Source organism: Danio rerio, chromosome 1, assembly GCF_049306965.1.
Source record: "Danio rerio strain Tuebingen ecotype United States chromosome 1, GRCz12tu, whole genome shotgun sequence".
NCBI lineage: Eukaryota > Metazoa > Chordata > Actinopteri > Cypriniformes > Danionidae > Danio > Danio rerio.
The window spans coordinates 21,664,743-21,686,604 of record NC_133176.1 but is presented as its reverse complement, the minus strand read 5'-3'; the positions used below and the strand labels follow the sequence as shown (position 1 = coordinate 21,686,604).

General features: G+C 36.7%; 1 protein-coding gene across 2 annotated transcripts in view; it reads left to right on the top strand.

The window, feature by feature from the left end:
* The window catches only part of ndst3 (N-deacetylase/N-sulfotransferase (heparan glucosaminyl) 3), a 411,370-nt gene that overhangs the window by 378,958 nt on the left and 10,550 nt on the right, over nucleotides 1-21,862 (top strand). For both annotated transcript variants that reach the window (XM_073950662.1, XM_073950659.1), the window contains exons 7-12: nucleotides 6,017-6,199; nucleotides 9,012-9,108; nucleotides 9,701-9,824; nucleotides 13,723-13,897; nucleotides 19,350-19,520; nucleotides 19,671-19,780. In XM_073950662.1, coding sequence (XP_073806763.1) covers nucleotides 6,017-6,199; nucleotides 9,012-9,108; nucleotides 9,701-9,824; nucleotides 13,723-13,897; nucleotides 19,350-19,520; nucleotides 19,671-19,780 — 860 coding nt within the window. The remainder of the gene's footprint in view (nucleotides 1-6,016; nucleotides 6,200-9,011; nucleotides 9,109-9,700; nucleotides 9,825-13,722; nucleotides 13,898-19,349; nucleotides 19,521-19,670; nucleotides 19,781-21,862) is intronic.

The window sequence follows — 21,862 nt, the reverse complement described above, 5'->3', positions numbered from 1 at the left end:
CTCATTTAAACAGTAGTGTGTTTGAAACAGGCGGCACAGTGGCTCAGTGATTAGCACTGTCGCCCCACACCAAGAAGGTCAAGAATAAATTGAATAAGCTAAATTGGGCATAGTGTATGAGTGTGTGTGTGTGTGTGTGTATGCAAGAGTGTATAGGTGTTTTCCAGTGCTGGAAGGGCATCCGCTGTGTAAAACATTTGCTGAATATGTTGGCGGGTCATTTCACTGTGGCGACCTCTGATGAATAAACTAAAAAGAAGAAAAATGATTGAATAGATGTTCTGGGAGAAATTTACCAGTATTTATTAGATTATAACTAAGTATTAAAATATTAAGTCATATTTATGAACATCACATCACAGTTTAAGTATCTTGAGTATCTTAATCTTTCCAAAACTCCAGCCACGTCACTGTTCCGTACAATTGTTCATAGTCACAGTGGAAGGTGAACAGCAGTAATTGGAGCCGTGTGCATGTTTGTGTGTGTGTGTGTGTGTGTGTGTGTGTGTGTGTGTGTGTGTGTGTGTGTGTGTGTGTGTGTGTGTGTGTGTGTGTGTGTGTGTGTGTGTGTGTGTTATAGTGAGTGCATGTGTGTTTGCTGGTTAAAATTTCATGTCTTTTCCAGGCTAGTGATTTATAATTCTGTCAGGTCCTGAACCTCTTCCAGAAGGAACATCTGTTTGGAACCCTTTAGATCCTCTTGCTGCGTCTGTGTGTGTGAGTGTGTGTGCATGTTCAATAGGTAGTCCAAATTTAGCTGTTAAAATGGTGGCTTGTGCTGGCATTCTCAAGTGTGTGTTGGACAAGCAGGATAGATGCTTTTGGACCTGAGATCCTTTAAAGATGTTTTTTCCCCGCTCTCTCTCTCTCTTTTTCCTCTTTTGCTTGCTCTGTTTCTGTGCCCTGGCTGCTAGCGCTAGGTAAATGAATCATACGACCCATGGCTGTGCTTGTGTGTGTATACGGGTTGCTGCTTCTGGTGTCTATTTTACAAAGCCTATATATGTGTGTGTGTGTGTGTGTGTTTGTTATAGATTGCTGAAAGCGCAGCATAAATCATATCTTGATCAGTCTGTTTGTGGTACAGCAGAACTTGTTCAGTGGTCAGATTGATGTTGTACGTATGAGAAAAGCCTGTGTTCTTATGTGTGTGGAGCGAAGGCGAACATTCACCACAATCCCACCAAAATACTTTATAATGCTTGACATCTTTTTAATATCACGGGTCCCATTCGTTTTCCCGTGAGGGTTAAATTGAATTCGGCGGCCACGAGTGTGTACACAGGAGTGTGTGTTACTTCAGCATGGCATAAAGCATGCCAGTGTGACAGAAGCTGCTAAACTTGTCTCATTATCCCATAAATATTCCCCGCCCTGCTCACGGTCACCCAGCATCCCATCCATCAATCAAAGGCTGCTGGCAGTGCCGCTCCGCCAACACATCCACTGCAACCTTCTGAGGGAGCGACACTCAGGCCCTGATACTCAGTCCATTACACGCTCCAGCCAGATCCTGGCTGATTATAAAACACTTTCAGCTTGCAGGAGACCGTCTGTTCTAATGGATCTCACTCTTCTCTTTTACCTTCAATTTAATAAACAGATGTATAATGCAGCAGATCTCATTTCGTGATAAATCTAAGGGTTTTATGGAAAATGAATTGATGTCAGGGCTGAAGTTCGGCTCAAATTTGTGGATGCCTAATTCAATTGTGTGTGTAACTTTTGATAGACTTTGTCTGTCTACTATTACCAGCGATGATGTTTTGGCAATTTGAATATTTGTAAAGTAATTAGATAATTGTTGTTGTCATTATTTACACTATTGCATGTTAACAGCATTACATGTATGCATTTATTATTGTGCTTTACGCTTTAATATTGTATTATATTGTTAAAAAGTTTGGGATCAGTAATTGTATTTTTTTTTTTTAATATTATTGGGCGTCACGGTGGCGCAACTACTACTGCTAGGATGACGATGACTACTACTACTAGTACGACGACAACTATTATGCAGGTAAACTGGCCACAGGGGTAAACTCTGGCCACCCCTGTGGCCACCCTAATATGATTTTGCTGTTGATATTATTAATTGAAATATACTCACATAAATTCCCAATATTTTAATAAATAAATAGCAGCCACTAAATTATCGTTGAATAATTGGTGCCACTGATGTAGCTGGTTCACTGCCCCTCCCCCTCCCCGATCATCATTGACAGCATGCACACATCTTCAATAGACAGCAATGGCAATTTAATATTTATCTTGAGGTGCGTCAATAGAAGAAGCTGTATTAATAATGCTGTGGCTAAAAAAGGAATATGGATAAATGATATTATTAGGGTCTGTATAGTGAGTGTGTGTGTGAATACAGTAACGCCTTTTGTTCAGTTTGTTCATTTGTTTTTTATTAATTCATTCATTAATCTTCATTAATTTTAGACATGGCATATACCATATGCTGTACAATAAAAGTATGTGAAAAATAACTGAAAATTAAATAAAATTTATATGAAATGTGTTTTAAACTATATATGGTGATTTTTATTTGGTTTGCACATGTACTTGCTGAATTATTTCAAGGAATAAATTAATTAAATGAATTAAAACCACATTATTTCATTCACCAGAAACAAAAATATAACATTACTCTGAACTCATCATATTTTATGTGCCACCCCAGGGTTTGATATGGCCTCTTCTGGCCACCCCTAAGAAAATGTTCTGGGGGCGCCACTGCTATTACGATGACTACAACGACTACTACTACGACTAATACAATGGCTACTACTATGACGACTACTACTACTACTACTACTACTGTTACTACTACTACTACTACTACTTCAATGACAATTAATTAATTAACTGAGTGTATATAATATTGTTTCATATATCAAAAACGATTTAAACTGTGGTGAGTTATTTAAGACGACGACTATTACTACTACTATAACTATTACGATGAATACTACTACAATGATGACAACTACTACTACTACTACAAGGACTACTACTACTACTACTACTACTACTTCAACGACTATTAATTAATTTATTTATTGAGTGTATATAATATGGTTTCATATATCAAAAAAAGATTTAAACTGTAGTGAGTTATTGAAGACGACGACTATTACTACTAATAAAACTATTACGACGACAGTTATTTCCGGTCGGTTTTAATGTTGATTACTTTGTCAGATTAAGCAATTTTGCCTAGTTTTGTGTGTATATGCCAGAATACACATTGCATCGCAACCAATTATCACAACCAAATTTTCTCCATTGTGTGTTTGTGTGTTTTCTGAAAAAAAAAAAAACTGTAGAAAACAGCACTTTTGGAATTCTCTGAAGCACTTTGGAGGAGCCTTCAAATATACATTCATATGAAAACTCACTGGACTGCCACAAATGGAAATGTATGGGAAAGACAGCATTGCTATAGTGAATGAGAACATAATGAGTAATTTGTTAGCTTGCATGCTAATTCCAGTACTCTCCAAGCTGCTAATATAACTTAAATTATATCATTTATATGTTAAAAAAAAAAAAAAAAAAGTATTGCTAAGTTACACTAATGGAAGTTATTGTGTGCTGTCTGCAAGTGGTGTGTGTTATTGGAATACCCATCTTTTGAGTAATATTTGTGTTTTTAAGATAAATAAAATAAGAGAAATGTGTTATTTAATTATTTATGTTATATATTGTTCTGCTTTTGGGCGATGCGGTGGCGCAGTGGGTAGCGCTGTCACCTCACAGCAAGAAAGTCGATGGTTCGAGCCTCAGTTGGGCCAGTTGGCATTTCTGTGTGGAGTTTGCACGTTCTCTCTGCGTTCACGTGGGTTTCCTCCGGGTGCTCCGGTTTCCCCCACAGTCCAAAGAAATGTGGTTCAGGTGAATTGGGTAGGCTAAAATTGTCCGTGGTGTATGTGTGTGATTTAGTGTGTATGGATGTTTCCCAGTGATGGGTTGCAGCTGAAAGGGCACACTGCAAAAATGCTTTTCTTACTTAGGTTTTTGTCTTGTTTCTGGTCCAAATATCTAAAATCAAGATTTTTCTAGACAAGCAAAACATATTGTCTTGTTTTAAGAAATAATAAGTTGGATAAGTTGGCGGTTCATTCCGCTGTGTAAAACCCAGATTAATAAAGAGACTAAGCCGAAAAGAAAGTGAATGAATGAATGTTCTGCTTTTGCTTGTTCTCTATTTTTTTCCCTTTTTTTTCTCTATCCTATTTTATTTGAGCCCATGAATACATGAATCTGTTATGTTTCTCTATCTGTTATTACCAGGGCACATTTTCATTTTCAATTTAAGCATATCTTTGTAGCTCGTATTTTTGACCTCTTTCTCTTTCTGCCAAAACTGATAATGCCATTTCATGGCACCAAATTTTGCATCGTTTTTTTCAGTTGTTCATTTGTTTGTTTTATTAATTCATTCATTAATCTTCATTAATTTTAGACATGGCATATACCATATGCTGTACAATAAAAGTATGTGAAAAATAACTGAAAATTAAATAAAATTTATATGAAATGTGTTTTAAACTATATATAGTGATTTTTATTTGGTTTGCACATGTACTTGCTGAATTATTTCAAGGAATAAATTAATTAAATGAATTAAAACCACATTATTTCATTCACCAGAAACAAAAATATAGCTCTTATTTTTGACCTTTTTCTCTTTCTGCCAAAACTGATAATGCCATTTCATGGCACCAAATTTTGCATCAGTTTTTTCTATCTCAAAATGATGTACTGTAGTTTAAAAGTAAGTGCTGAGGTCCACCCTATTTTACAAAGATCCACTTATTTTAAAATGTTTGTCCTTGAGACACAGCTGTGATTACTATACTTTCCTGTTAAAGTCAGTGTTTAATGGAATTCTTTGTACTGTTCTTTACAGACCAGTATGGGAAGACTGCTAATGAATAAATATAAACAGCTGTAAAACACAAACAAAATAAATAAGTCAAGCTTATTATCTCCTAGGTTTATAAAGTATGTGCATTTTATTACGCAGGTGAAGGATGCCTATAGCTTCAGGAACGTCATTGAGGAGAGACAACAGGGAATGTTGTCCCGAACACTGATGAGGAGGGTCCCTGAGGGTCTCTATTTCATAATGCAACTCACTGCACCTGGGCAAGTGTGGACCGACACATAACTTTGTCCCGGGTCGGCTGAATTTCAGCGACGGCCCCGCCTGGCATTATCGGCAGTGGCTGTTTTAAACTAGGCCACATATTCCCTCTCCTCTCCTCTCCTCTCCTCATGCAATGCAACCTACTAAACCAGTCAAGCATAGAGACCCAATAAAACTTCTTCACTCTTCCTCTTCCTCCTGTCTTTCCCTTCTCACTCCTCTCATCTTCTCTTTTCTCTCAGCAGACCCTTGTTAATTGTATTGATCCTGATCTCCACAGACACTGTCCGCGAGTGACCTTACTCTAGTGGATTACATCAGAATTACAGCCCGACTCCACATGAAGTGGACGCATCCGCTGGGCTTATACCTCATATGAAAGAGCGCTGATCGGCCTGCAGTAATTGAATGTGCCCCAGGGGTGCTCTGAACCGCCCCATAAAGGGCCTGGCGCTGGAAATCAGCACACCCTGGTGCATGTATAGGGTTGCTAGGCGACATTTAGCCTTTATCAAAGACTGCCAGCAAACCAAATCATCAACATCTCCTTAACATCGGCTGGGCCATTTACAACACTTGTCTGATACATGAAATCATGCGCAAATTAATGCAAATAACACACTTACTGTATATGGATGAATGTGGGTCAATTTGTATTTAATGATTTCTCTCTTATGAGGAAAGTGTACAATGAAGGAGCAAAGGTTGAATGTTAACCTGAATATTAATATACACAATACTGCTTCCTACAGGATGAACTAGGGTATTGCAATTAAGATCACATCCACATCTTGTGGCTTTTTTATTTTTATTTTTGAATGAATACTAAGTTTCTATCTTTATTTCTCTTTGCAGATCAGTATATTTATGACTCATCTCTCCAACTATGGGAACGACCGCTTGGGATTATATACGTTCACTAATCTGGCAAACTTCCTGAAATGCTGGACCAACCTGAGGCTGCACACACTTCCTCCACTGCAGCTCGCGCACAAGTACTTCACACTCTTCCCGGAGCAGAGAAACCCGCTGTGGCAGGTCAGTCATGATTGAGAGACACTAAATGTCTTTTGACCATATTCACTATTTTATGTAAAAGGGACCTATTGTGCAAAAAACACTTTTACAAAAAATTTAAGTACAGTTATGTGGCAACAGTCTGTGCATATAACCAGCTTCTAATGGTAAATATGTATTAATAAAAAAAAAAATTATAATCACACTTTCTAAAAACAGTCTGCAGAAACATCAAAGTCCCATTTACATTAGTTATGATCTCTCCCTCATTAGCATATGACTTTTTGTTTTTGAATCTGCCACTATGCTGGCACATAGGCATTTGTAGCACCACTTTTTTGTAAAACAGGGCTAGGAGCCCAATCTCTTTTGAATTTAAAGCAGTTGCCAAAACTACATAAATAGGATCAAAGCCTAAAAGGGGCAGTGTTAAAGAGTTATAAACATTGTCTGTGGGGTTTTCTTAGCTGAAACTTTATATACACACTGTAACACACACTAGGGTCATCAGAGACTTATTTTGCATCTTGTAAAAAGGGTTATAATAGGTCTATTTTAAATCAGATTAACATTTCTTGATTTTTTTTTACCTTCCAATAGAATTATTTAAGGGAACTAAAATGAAAAGTTTAATTATATTTCAACTAAATGCTGGTCTTTTAAATGTTGTTAAATGATCTTGAAAATAGGCGAGCGATGACGCAGTGGGTAGTGCGTTTGCCTCACAGCACTGGTTCAAGCCTTGGCTGGGTCAAGTGACATTTCTGTGTGGAGTTTGCATGTTCTCCTCATGTCCGCATGGGTTTCTTCCGGGGGCTCCGGTTTCCCTTACAAGTTTAAAGACATGTAGTACAGGCAAATTGAGTATGCTAAAATTGACCGTACTGTATGAGTGTGTGTGTGAATGAGTGTGTATGGATGTTTTCCAGTAATAGGTTTTGGCTGGAAGTACATACACTGTGTAAAACATATGCTGGATAAGTGAGTGGTTCATTCCACTGTGGCGACCCCAGATTAATAAAGGAACTTAGCCGAAAAACAAAATGAATGATCTTAAATAAATGCATACAAAAATATTGTATATAAATTAAACAGCACAACTATTTAAAAAATTTTTAAAGATAGTAAACATTTCTTAAGCACCAAATCAGAATCAGAATAATTTCTGAAAAGTCATGTGACATTGTAGAACTGGAGTGACAATGCCGTAAATTCAGCCTTACCATCAAAAAAATACATTGCATTTTTACATTTGTTCAATAGAAATGTATTTAAAATTGTAATAATATTTCATAATGTTACCTTTATTGTACTTTTTTGGGGTGTCATGGTGGTGCAAGGGGTAGCACAATCGCTTCACAGCAAGAAGGTTGCTGGTTCGAGCCCCGACTGGGTCAGTTGGCATTTCTGTGTGGACAGTGTTTGCGTGGGTTTCCTCCAGCTGCTTCAGTTTCTATAACAAGTCTAAAGACATGCATTGTAAGTGAATTGAATAAGCTAAATTGTCCATAGTGTATGTATGTGTATGCAAGAGTATATAAGTGTTTCCCAGTGATGGGTTTCAGCTAGAAAGGTACTACTGATTAATAAATAAATTAATAATGAATAAATGAATGTATTTTTTTGATAACAGAAATGCAGCTTTGGTGAACCAAAGAAAATTATTTTTAAATGTACATTTTTAAATGTAATTCTGAAAAGTCAGAATTATTAGCCCCCTTTGAATTTTTTTTCTTTTTTTTTTAATTTTCCAAATTTAGTTTAATAGAGCAAGGACATTTTCACAGTATGTCTGATAATATTTTTTCTTCTGGAGAAAGTCTTATTTGTTTTATGTCGGTTAGAATAAAAGCAGTTTTACATTTAAAAAAAAAACAAATTTAGGGATAAATTTATTAGCCCAATGACTTGCCTAACTACCCTAACCTGCCTAGTTTATCTAATTAACCTAGTTAAGCCTTTAAATTTCACTTTAGGCTGTATAGAAGTGTCTTGAAAAATATCTGGTAAAATATTATTTACTGTTATCTTGGCAAAGATAAAATAAATCAGTTATTAGAAATGAATTATTAAAACTATTATGTTTAGAAATGTGTTGAAAATATATTATCTTGGTTAAACAGAAATTGGGAAAAAAATAAACAGGGAGGGGGGCTAATAATTCTGACTTCAACTGTATATTTTAGTTTATTTGTTTATTTTTATTGGTTTATTTCAACACAAAATGTTCTCAAAAATGGCAACAAATAAAAGCCATACTTCTGCAAACTGGTATGTTTGCCTGCTCTCTGCAGCCTGTAATCCATGTACAAAATTAGCATTGTACATGAGCCACTCCATGTGTCTCAAGAGGACACTGACCAATGAAAAGCCAGAAAATAAAAATATGACCTTTACAACTCCACACAGAGACAAACATGGAGTATGTTGGGGTTTTTTTTTCTCAAGCCATATTTGCAATTGCTCTTATTAATATATATTTTACAACTATGCTCAATAAAAGTGTTCAACAGCTGTTATGCTCATTTTTTAGATACATTCATATTAAGTTTTTTTTAACATAAACTGCTTATCAAGTGTAAATTGAAGGTTCTTACAGACGTCGGCAAGAACAGTTGCATTGCAGAAATACTATATGTACAGAAAACCAATCCCGTCCAAACAGGGCATAAGAATAACCATTAATATCTGTCAAACGATCTCTGAAGATGAAGATCCATACACTGCAGTCATCCAGACCCTGACCTGTCCTCTATCTCTGCTCCTGTTTACAGATCACATATTGATTTGCTTGAACTTTATCCCTCAGCTCATTCACCACATTGTGTTCTAGAACCCATGCGATGACAAACGGCATAAGGACATCTGGTCCAAAGAGAAGACCTGCGACAGGCTGCCCAAATTCATGGTGGTCGGGCCTCAGAAGACAGGTAATTCTGTTGCTCTGTTACAGGAGCGTGTTTCTTCCCTCTTCTCCTTGGCGGAGCTTCAAAGCTCTGAGTGTGTGTTCACGTATCTTCTCGCTTCGCTGTTCCCCTTGATCCTGCTTCATATCTCACCTTGTGCTGCTAGAAATGATGAAAGTGCAACTACGGGCGTTCAGCTCTAGAGGAGAACAATACAGACGCATCCCAAGAGGCCTGAGGGGGGTAGAAAAGGGAAAATACAGAGTGCTGTTTTGGGGCTGTAAGATTTTGATTGGTGTCAAGACACTGTCTTGTTAAACACTTCTCCTCTCTGCACTCATCTTCTTTCTTGCTATATCACAAACTCACAACACACACACACACACACAAGGGAAAAAAATCCATAAGGTAAATGGCGTATTGATCCCATGTCTCTTAGTTTCTCGGTCTGTGGGCTGAGTCTCCCTGCCCGAAATGTTTCTCTTCAGCGCTATCAGCTACACATATAATTTCATCATTAGCAGGGGAAGGACTCGTTGATTTACTTCTCCACCTCCTTCTTTTCTTTCCGGCCCTGCTGCTCCCTCCGTTCATCTCTCTTTCTTTCTCTCTTCAGGCACGACGGCTCTCTACCTCTTCCTGATCATGCATCCCTTTATCTCCAGCAACTTCCCCAGTGTCAAAACATTTGAGGAGGTTCAGTTTTTCAACACCAACAACTACCATAAAGGCATCGACTGGTGGGTGTAAAAACACTTTGATGCGGGTTTCACTTTGTCGTTTTGGGTGTAATATGCACTGGTGGAAATAACATGGATCATGAACAGGGCCCATAATTAATACTCCTCACCATGCATTAAATGCAAGTACAATGGGTGTTGGTGAGTTATGAGGATGTGCTATTTGCAACACAGGTTCATTGGGAAAATGACGGCATTCTGTATTTAGCTTTTTGTTTGTTTGGTGACGTTGAACTATCAAAACACCTCTAAAAAAAAAGCTTTTTCGGATGTGAAAAGCAGAAAAAAATTGAACACGGTTAGAATTTTTTTATGACAGCAAAAGTTTCAAAGGCAGTGTGTCAATACGATTCACACAACATGAGGTTGAATTTATTTTTTAACGTGCTGAAATTACGCACAAAAATTTCGAATTCAGTGTGCAATAATCTCAACTGGTTTGCTCTGTAGCTCACTGCGAACAGTGCCAGACTTAAGAACTAAGGCAGAGCAGACTGGGGTTTCGAGTCAGTTGTAGAATGGTTCTAGAAACCATGTAAAATGAAACCCAAAACAAGCAGAGTGAGATTGGAGTACATGGCCATGATTGTTTTTCTGTTCTAGTTTGCTATTATGAACACTATCGGTTGGGTTTAGGAAAAGGGGCACGGGAAGAATGTTAATATGTACACTTGAAATGTACACAGTTGCCTCGATGGGATTTGCAAGAATTGGCACACATGATAAAACATGTCACAGTTACATGTATGTATTTGAAATCGTCAAAATTGTACATGGTGCCCTCTACTGGACTTGTAAAATCAAAAACTGTCAAGAAGATTTGACATGAGTCTCAGCTCTACCCCTTAGCCCTTACCCCTACCCCTATTTTTGTGTGTTCACGTGAAGGAATAGAGGTGTCCCAATTCTCTTTAGCTTGAAGATGTAGGTCTAAGGGGAAGGGGTAGATACCCCTTGAAACTGAGATTTTTCAGGACCACACTCGAAACCAAGGGGTAAAAAAAATTCCCAGAATACACCAGCAACAACGGCAGCATGGCTGCACACGAAAGTAAGAAGATGTACAAATTAGTTTTGTTTTTTTGTCATTATTATGAATTTTTACAACAAATAGGCTTATTTTTACCATTCATAACTGCGTTCATCGTCATTCTTTAAAAAACATGCTAAAATAAACGCTAAACTTCGCTAACTATAATTCCTAATAATAACTCCTGTATAGAACAACATTTTGTCACTCGATTACACTGGAATACCCTGTCAGAAAAGTCTAGTGGCTAGGAATGACATTTTTACAGTGTCTGCTATAATGTTAATGTTGTTTTTGTGTGTTTACATAGATGAACATGGCCACTGTGTAAATGCACAGTACAGTTGCGATCTTATTGCCACGTTATATTGTTATGATAACATGACAAATGCCTTCAGTGATTTCCTGAAGATAAATACCAAAAAAAATAACGCAACTGGAATAACTACAGCAGTCGTGATCGTCAGATCTCATATGAAGTAAGAGATTGCGATGACATATGATGAATTGTGCAGATGCTGTAGTGGTGTCCTATTTCTTAGGGATACATTTTTAAGCCCTTTCCCTTCACATTCTGTTTCAAGGGCCAAGGGAAGGGGGAAGGGTACAAAAATTCAATTGGGACCAGGGAATTAGTCCAGGGTACATTTCTGTCGGATCATAAAAATGTAGTCCAAGTCACATATTTCCAATGAGCCTGGGTTGGTTATTTGCCAATTACCTAGCAACTTCTTGTATTAAAGTTGGTTAGCTTTGGTTGAGAAGGTGATTTGATATGATTTACTTTCTGTTAACACAATGTTTTCAACCTGGGTAACAAAAAATAAACAAAAAATCTAAGGTTTAAAAAAAGGATGTCGTGTATAAGAAATGTCCTGGTTTTTGTGAATGTCAGCAAGTCATTGACAATTTTTTTTGTTTGTTTATTTCTGTCTTTTCTAGTCTTTGAAGCTAATTTCCACCATTACTTTTTTCAGTTTTTTTTTTTTTTGTTTGGTTATTTGTTTATTTTATGCCTATTTTAATTACTTCATTTAGAAATTAATTAAAAATAATTAAAAATTAATTAATTTAAAAAATAATTAATTAATTAAATTTAAATTGTTTATAAAGTACAATATTAAAAAGAAAATTATAATCACACTGCACGTAAAAACAAATAATAGGTGCAATCTGCCAATGGATTTAACAATAACGTCAAAGAACTCGTAATCTATGCTGATTTTCAATTATGTAACATTGGGAAACAGACCACAACATTAAATTCAGTGGTATGGTCATTTGTTATGATTTACATAGGCTTATGATGCTTTTGGGCATTGGCAGGTGTAGCAGGTTAGTTGTAGACCCTGATTAGGAATATTAATTTGGTTGTGACAAATAATTTGACATGGTCTCACTTTGCTTTGATGAAGTATTCTGTTTAATATATTGATTTGGGGATCAGACTGTATATATATAATCTAAGTCAACATTAAAATAGCACAAAGAATATTTTTTACATAAAGCAATCATGTAAAGAAAAGATCTATTTCTGTTTGAATTGCTATTCAGCTTAAGTACTCGTTGCATAATGATTCGAGGGAGCAATTATTCTTACTGACCCATTTAAGTGCTTAAGTGAACTTGTGGCATATTTAATTTGATAACTTCAATTCTGCATCTGCTGCTATTAAGCTCAAGCTTTTGTAGGTCAGCAGATTAATGTATGGATCAACAGCTGAAGAACTATTATAAATTGTTGGTCTAGTGATAATGTCTTCCTTAATACAGACAGTTACATGCATTAGTCTGCCCTATCATGACTCTTTTTTTTATAAGTCTGCTAAATAATTTACTAATAAATGTACAAAATATACATACTGCTACTCATATTATTAATATTGATAATAATAATAATAATAACCATTAATATGGTTTTAATTATGGGTATAATAATAATATGGTTTATTGTTAATATGGTTATTATTATGGGTATAATAATAATAACCATTAATAATAATAATAATAATTATTATTATTATTATTATTATTATCATCATTATTATTATATATGGGAGGCAGCACGATGATGCAGTGGGTAGCACAATCACCTCATAGCAAGAAGGTTGCTAGTTCGAGCCCCAGCTGGGTCAGTTGGCATTTCTGTGTGGAGTTTGCGTGGGTTTCCCCTTAATAAAGAGACTAAGCCGAAAAAAAATGAATGAATGAATGAATGAATGAATGAATGAATGAATGGATGGATGGATGGATGGATGGATGGATGGATGGATGGATGGATGGGTGGATGGGTGGGTGGGTGGCTGGATGGAAAATAACTATACACATGTTTTTTGGGAGAAAAATGTATTGTGGCAGTGACCTGTGAATTTGTTCCCTTGACTTATTAGTTTGTCTGATTAATTTGTTCCTTCATTTTGGTTCGTTGTGTTAATTAGTTCCCTTGTTTCAAATTAAATCATGGCTCCAATATAACTAAAATGAAGGAACCATTAGTACAGAGTGGCCACAATTTACACACAACAAGGGATTATTTTAACAAATTACAACAAACTAATAAACTGCACAAACTAATGTATAATTTGTGACTATAATTGCTTGTTTGCCCCAACCACACATCATGTCATTACTTTTTTGATGGTTAAACTACTGGGTATTTTTTTTACCTATTTATTTTTTTTTATTTTTCTATCTTGTACATTTGTATTTGTCATTGACCCAGATATATTTCCGCCTCAAGCTGGGTTATAAAGTGTACAGGACAAAATCTGCTATGACAAAATGTCCCACAGTGAATGACACGTCTGCTTGTGTGTGCATTTGTCTTTGTGCGAGTTTCCTCTAACTCGATACACCTCTTTCTCAAAGGTATATGGAGTTCTTTCCAGTTCCATCTAATGTCAGCACCGATTTCCTGTTTGAGAAAAGCGCAAATTACTTTCCATCAGAGGAGACGCCCAAACGAGCCGCTGCTCTCCTTCCCAAAGCCAAGATCCTCACGCTGCTCATCAACCCTTCAGACCGGGCATACAGCTGGTACCAGGTACAACTGACCAATCACAGAGCACAAACTAGTCTGACTGGCCAATCAGAGGTCTATGTAGGTGGGTGAAAGAGGCTGCTGTACAGTAAAAGTCAGTGCGATTTTGCCTCCATTAATAAATATGTAGACTGTTGCTTATTGATTTTGGTTTAGTAAGTGTTTTGAAGAAAAAAGAATATGACTTTCAGTAAGGACACATTCAATTTGATCGTGAATACACATCAAAAGGGACAGTAAAATTATTTAACAACTATATTTTTACAACTATATTAATTATTAACAACTATATTTAAATTTCCACTAAAATATTAGACAGCACAACTTTTTTCAAAATAATACAGTTATAAGAAATGTTTCATGAGCAGCTAATCTCGTCAAGAGTAATATTGCTAAAAATTCAGTTTTTTTACCCGAAAATAAGTAAAATTTTTAAACTCTATTAAATTGTTCTTTCATGCTGTTTGTGTTCATTTATTTTTGGTCTTACAGAATAGAATGAACCAACTCACTATCCATGTGTTTTCAGGGTGAACATACTGTATATGCCATATTTTCTGTGGCTGGATTTGCATAGACTAATGGTTGTATGACATTTTAGATTTACTCTCAGGGTACTTTGATGTCATACAACAATCAGTCTGAGCAGCATCACTTGAATGAACACATCTAATGTATAGGCATATTTGCATTTCTCTGTAAATCACACCTTAACACGGGTCACGATTGGTAGATTATACACAATGTCTGAGTGTTATTGTTCAAACTGCTTTTCAATTTTTACTGCAACTGCAAATTCACTTTTTAACTTCAGGTATGAATAGGGCAGGGCGATTTGGCCTAAAATCAAAATCTCGATTAATTGAACATTTTAACTCGATTAAGATTAATATACGATTATTTTGTCTTCATACTTCACTGACAAGTTTTTTACAGGAAACATGCTCACATATAACAAGTCTAAGATTTTTGAAGGAAGCATGCATTACTTGATTTTAAAATCATTAAAGGAAGCACACATTATCTACTATCTATGATTATTTATTGAACATCAATGTTCAAAAATAACAGTCATTTTTTTTCTCATAGAAAGTGAACATTAATAACTCTGACTTTTGGATACACAATTAATTATTTTCAATGTTTTTCAAATTAAAAGTAGAAAATAAGCAGTAACTCTTCTATTTGTGCAGTTTTCGCCTTTGTGCGCTTTTTCGCGTCTCACACGCCAATCGGCCAATCGGCCAGTCCAGCCACCCTCCTCCTCCTCCTTCCCTAAACCCAAGCGACAATTTACAAAAGCCATCCAGAAAAGAAAAGCAAAAGCCCTTGTCCGATTTTAACCGCGTTTTCGGATTTCGCCACATTCTCGCCCCGTTACAAACTCGTTCGCTTTTATTTTTTGGTTCTGTTTTTCATCTTACCTGATTTCTAGAACCGCTCTTCCCCGGACTTGAATGTCGCCGCGGCTGGCTCCTCCCCCTCCGGGCCTCCGCTCCGCCGACGTAACACTACGAGCTAAACGGACAAACTGGTTGCAGTGGGAAAGCCCTCCACACGGAGGTGAGCCAACACAGCCGGCGAGCGCAAAAAAGAGGAGCGGAGTCACACCGCCCCGTAGAATACGCTCAAAAAAACCAAATGCGGCCATACGTACCTCCGGCCACATAAATCGCGGTCTCCAGAAACGTCCACGGGGCTACGTTTTCAGAATGAGCTTGGGTTGCATATCTTGCATCTTCTGTAAAACAAATATTTTAAATCATTCATTAATTTTCTTGTCGGCTTAGTCCCTTTATTAATTTGGGGTCACCACAGCGGAATGAACCATCAACTTATCCAGCACGTTTTGTAAATAATGTAAATAATGTAATGTAAATAATAATTTGAATGTAATGAAAAATATGCCGTCTCAAGGCATCTCTGGCACAGCTTACATCAATTTAGTGTAAGTAAGGTTCAAGAATGGGTCCATCATCTTACATGACCAGAGAGTATGTGGCTGCAAATTGGCCGCAGAAGAATAAATCAGCCTCAGACTTTAAAGGCAGATTTTTACATCTGCATCAAGTGATCGCCGTGGCCCACGGTGCTTGCCTTGCCTTGCATTGATATACTTCTGCGTGCTGTTTGTGTTGCTCAGCAATAACACTTCTAAAATGCTAGATGGCAGCAGTTTTATTTGTTCCTCTGTGTCGAGTTTCTTCACGTAGGTTTTGTTTTTCCTGAACACTACCTCAATGTACAAGAAGCTACATTAAGGCTCTTCGCACTACCCATGTGTGTCAACTCTACCAAAGTGACCAATCACAGAGCTTGCGCTACGTGTCTTCGCCATGTGTAGTTACATTTTTTAAAGGTGCGTGAATATGCAGCCGTGCAAATGCTGCACTGGACGATACGCATGTTCTCGATATAAATCTGCCTTAACAGAGCATGGTCACGTGACTCCACACACAGTAGGGAAAATAACTGATAAAATCGACCTAGGAAAATTAGATTCATTATAGGTTCTGAATAACAATTTAGATTATTTTACAACTAATCGCCCAGCCCTATTTATGCAAATTGGAAAACAAAGCCAAATACAGAAATGTATGTCCCTAAAAATGCAGCGCATAGTAATCCTATTTTTTAGAATCTTATTTTAAAATAGGCAGGAGTGGGTCTCTGGACTTTTTAAAGTTTTAATATGAATAAAAAATCTCTCTTTTTTCAACTTTTTTATTATGCTGCTACAAGAGCTTCTGAGTTCGACTCAGAAGAATACATCACTAGTCAGACTTTTGAGTTACAAAAGCATCTTTTTTTAGTGCTCTATAGTAATGCAGTAGTAAAAATGTCTGTGAATATCCAGTATGAATGCTTTTGTATTATCTGCAGCTGTGAAGAGTGAAGCTGTCAATCAAATTCATCAGAATACATAAAACAATAATGTGATTGATGAGAATGAGAAAGAATATACTGTGAAGCATGATTGAAATGCAGCTGAATAAAAACAACAAAATAAACTAAATCTGTTTAGTGTAAAACACTCATCCAGACCTAAAGAGGGCAGTGTGTTTGATGCAGCGTTGGAATGCACATATTTTATTTTACAGTTTATAAATGTTATATATTTATGAATGAAATCATTCAGGTTTTCTGCATGCATAATGGTGTGCTGGGTGAATTTCTGCTGGAAAAGCATGCACATGTTCATGTGCGATATTGAGGAGAGATTGAATACGTGTAAGTGTGAGTGAGAACATCACTGGGTGTAAACGTGAGGTAGAAATCTCATCAACAGCAGGCACAGGAGAGCACAGCATGACACTTCTACCACACATCACGACAATAGGAAAAGAAAAACATTTAATCTCTTCATCTCATCTCCTGTACTCAAAAAATAGTTTTACACATTAAATACAATTGAAGCCTTCAACATTATCTCGCTTCTTGCACAGCTTCTTATCAAATAAACTAGGGGTGTCAAACTCATTTCAGGTTAAGGGCCGGATATTTATAACGCATGATTACCTTCTGTGAAATGTTAATTTGCACATAATTATGTTTTTATTAACCATAAAAACCTAAATTACAAGAAACATATTTCAGAAGCTTATTTTCTGACGATGGGTGAGAAAGTTTGCAGTCATTCTAACTCTTCTCAAAGGTGTTCCATTGGGTTGAGGTCAGGACTCTGCTTTATACACTGGTGCACAGTCATGTTGGGACAGGAAAGGACCCTAAAAAACAACCCCACATTACAATCCCCCTCAATCAAACTTCACACTTAGGACAATGCAGTCAGGCAAGTAATGTTCTCCTGGCAACCACCAGACCCAGACTTGTCCATCAGAAGTGTGATTCGTCACTCCAGAGAACACATCCGTACTCTTAAGTGTCCATCGACAGCAAGCTTTACATCACTTTGCATTGCACTTGATGTAAGGCTTGGATGCAGCTGCTCAAAACTACTGACCATGTATTTTAGTTGTGAGGAAATATCACGAATGGGCTTGGAATATGCACAGGTGGCCACTTATAACAGCACCATGCTTGATTTCACTTGACTCATTTTTTCACGATTGTTTGTAGAAGCAGTCTGCCTGTATAGGTGTTTGATTTTTGTGACCATGGAAATAGTTGGAACACTTGAATTCAATGATTTGGAGTAGTGTCCCAAAACTTGGCAAGAGAGTGTAGGCCTATATGTAGATAGATAAATGGTTTTAGTTTTTCACAATAATGATAATTAGACAATATTTTGTCATGGATAATATATAACAAATGTGACACTAAAACTGTCAGCAGGTGACAGCAATTCCTCTGTCTTGATGAGTGATTAACTGACTTGTTATTCAAGGTATTCATTCAAAACACTTATTGGTTTAAAAACAAGGTATGTGACTATATTTATGAAGACATCATTGAACCATTTACTGGATGTCCATCACCCAGTTTTAATGTGACGTATGAGAAATGATTGATTTGAAATAATCCCTTCATTTGCAAAAAAAAAAATATTTAACTCACATGAGGTGGTTTTGGACAAATATGAATGAAATGGAAACACATTTGGCAAATAAACTCTTGTAGTGCACAATTTGCCCACATGGTTGCATCATGCTTGCCTTGTTTACTGTTGGTTACTAAGTTACCAATACTACAGTCAGCCGCTCTAACAATTTGATGGAAATTCGCCTAAATTTGTCACATTTGCTTTTTGATAATGGTGATTCAGGAATTCTCAAACTAAACACAAATTTATTTACAAAAACACTTACTACTAAGACTAGACCATATAAACCATGGACACGCAGGAAACATGGGATCTTGACAATGCAACACAGGACAATGGACTAAATAAACACAGGGATATAAATACACATGACACAATGGAACTGATTACAAACAGGGGTGAGACACAGGTGGAACCCATGAACATCAAGAAACAGAACAAAGGGATCACATGACACAAACAAGGCAATGGAGCACAGCACATGGGGAAGATCACATGACACAAACACAGGAGCCTGACAAATTTACATTTGGGATTTTTTTCTCTGTTTTAAAACTTTTCTTTTTGTCTTTGCGTCATGTTAGAATGGAAGCCCAGCTACTCATTTAAATTTTCTTTTCAAAAACAAAAGATTTTAGGAACCAACACTGTAGTGCTGCTCTGGAAAAAAACACAAAATCTTCAGTTATGTTAGGAATTATAGTTGATGAAACTCAAGACTGTCTTCTAATGCAGTTATTTTTGCTGTTGTTGAACTGTTGCATAAAAGTAATGCTTTGAAAACATACAAAAGTAAATTGTGTATTTATGCAATTTCCCACAAAACCCAACATATCCAAAATACAACCACTTAATATAAGCTTACTGTAGTGATTCAGAATAAAGCAAACGCACATTTGTAGTTGCCGTTTTGAGGTTTTGGGTTTGAAATGGTTTTGCTGTCATCTGCAGCATCAGAGGGCTCATGAAGACCCAGCAGCTCTGCAGTTCAGTTTCTACGAGGTGATATCAGCAGATAATCAGGCTCCTCCTGAGCTGCGCTCTCTGCAGAACCGCTGTCTCATACCCGGACTCTACGCCACGCACCTAGAGAGATGGCTTACATACTACCCTCCAAACCAGGTAACACACACCTGCCTATGCTCTTGAATTACCTTTGCTAATGTATGTTATCAGAATCTGCTTTTACATTCAGTCTCTCTCTCTCTCTCTCTCTCTCTCTCTCTCTCTCTCTTTCTCTCTCTCTGTCTGTCTCTCTGTCTCTTCATGTAGCTGATGATTATTGATGGACAGCAGCTGAGAAATGACCCAGCTAAAGTGATGGACGAGCTTCAAAAATTTTTGGGTGTCACTCCATATTACAACTACTCCCAGGCGTTGACGTAAGGGCCACACGCACACACACACACACACACACACACACACACACACACACACACACACACACACTACACTACACACACACTGTATGTTTTTTATTTAGTATCTCTCAGTAAATTGACATAACTATAAATTACTCTTAATTTCAAGCTTAAGTTTTTGTTAATTTTACCAGCCGATTTGAATGTTCTCACTTTAATGAATAGGCATTATTATCAGTGGTTATCATCTGGTAGATATGGGCCAGCACCTTTGGCGCCTACTGGTAAGCTCAGAAGGCTGTTATCATCATTCTATATAGTTAATCAGCTATAGATCACATATGGCTGTGGCCGGAAGTTAATGAGAATTATTTATATTATTTATTAAATTTCCTATTAATTGTGTTTTATTAAATAATACCCCAACCCTAAACCCAACCATCACAATAATGTAAAAACAAATCTAGATCTGAAGTCTTCTCTATTAGAATAGTTGATTAACCATGTGGATGGATAATAACAGCCTTCTGAGCCTACAAGTAGTACAGTATCTTTCAATGGTTTGGGATTGGAGTTTTCATGTTTTTATTAGTGTTCTTGTGATTTTCAGCTGCCATTAGTTCAGTTTTACTCTCTCTTACTCTTATCATGAATCCATTCATCATTCATTCATTCGTTCATTTTCTTGTCGGCTTAGTCCCTTTATTAATCCGGGGTCGCTACAGCAGAATGAACCACCAACTTATCCAGCAAGTTTTTACGCAGCGGATGCCCTTCCAGCTGCAACCCATCTCTGGGAAACATCCACACATACACACACACACTCATACACTACGGACAATTTAGCCTACGTCTGCTTCACCATATGGGGCAATAGGAAGTGTGTTTGGAAACAACTCAGAACTAAATTTAGAAATAGTTTTGAAACAAATCTTTGCACTTAAGAAACTAAATTAAATATGTAGGCTAATAGATGTCTTCAGTGGTGTGAGTTTCCACCGTTTTCTTACTACATGAAAGTAATGGAGTAAAGAGTAAAAGGAAAGTAAAGAGAAAGTAAAAATGGCAAATGGAGGAAGCTCGTTCTTTATTCTCGTGCTGCAGATGGTCTGTTTAACTGTTTTCTTGCTAGTGAACCATTCAGTTTTTCCACTTATAAAGTCCGCCATGTAAATAGTAAATGTGCCATGGCGCAAGGCAACTAATTCTTAAAGGGAATGGGAAATGAGACTCTGATTGGTTTAATGCACGTTATGGTCAAAACACAGCCTTAACTCATTAAAAGAATAAGCACAACACTGTTAGACCATGCGCCGGGGCTCAAACCTTATTTTTCCATCCTTAAAATAGCAAAAGTGGATTCGGTCATGCACTTAATGCTTTTGCGCCATGCACTTCAGACATCAAGCTTCGATTGTTAAAATAGAGCCGAATGTTTTTTATTTAATTTTTACATTTATTTTATTTGCAATGAATGGCAAGGCTTAATTCAGGAGTATTATTTCAATATGAAAATGTACTCATCATTTACTGATCCTCAAGGGTATCCAATACTTTGTTTTACTTTTTGTTATCATTTTTGTTGGGGTTAAACACAAAAGTATTTTGAAGAATTTTTGTTACTGGTGGTCATTGACTTCCACGGTTGGAAAAACATAAGTCAATGAGTACTTTTCCCCCCCTACATTCTTTCAAAATATAATTTTCTGTTCAGCAGAAGAAAAAAAGTAATAAAGGACTAGTACCACTTGAGGTTTGACAGGAAGAGGGTGAGTAAATGATGACACAATTATCAGTTTTTTAGTTGAGCTATTTCTAACATTTATTAAGAAAGCTTAAATTATGCTATCTTAAAAAAATTAAAAAATAATTGCTACATTAATATGTTTGTGTAATGTGTTTTTTTTTTTTTTGTTTTTTTTTTGTAGATTTTTTTTATCACTTTAGGAACATTTGGTTCCCACATGGATACACAAATGTGTCCATACACAGATTACCCAGATGGACAGAGGCTCATCCAAAGATGTGAAACAGGAGCAATGCTGCCATCCATGCTGTTAGACAATCAGTTGATAAAGCGAGCTCACAGATCCGTGTTCTCAG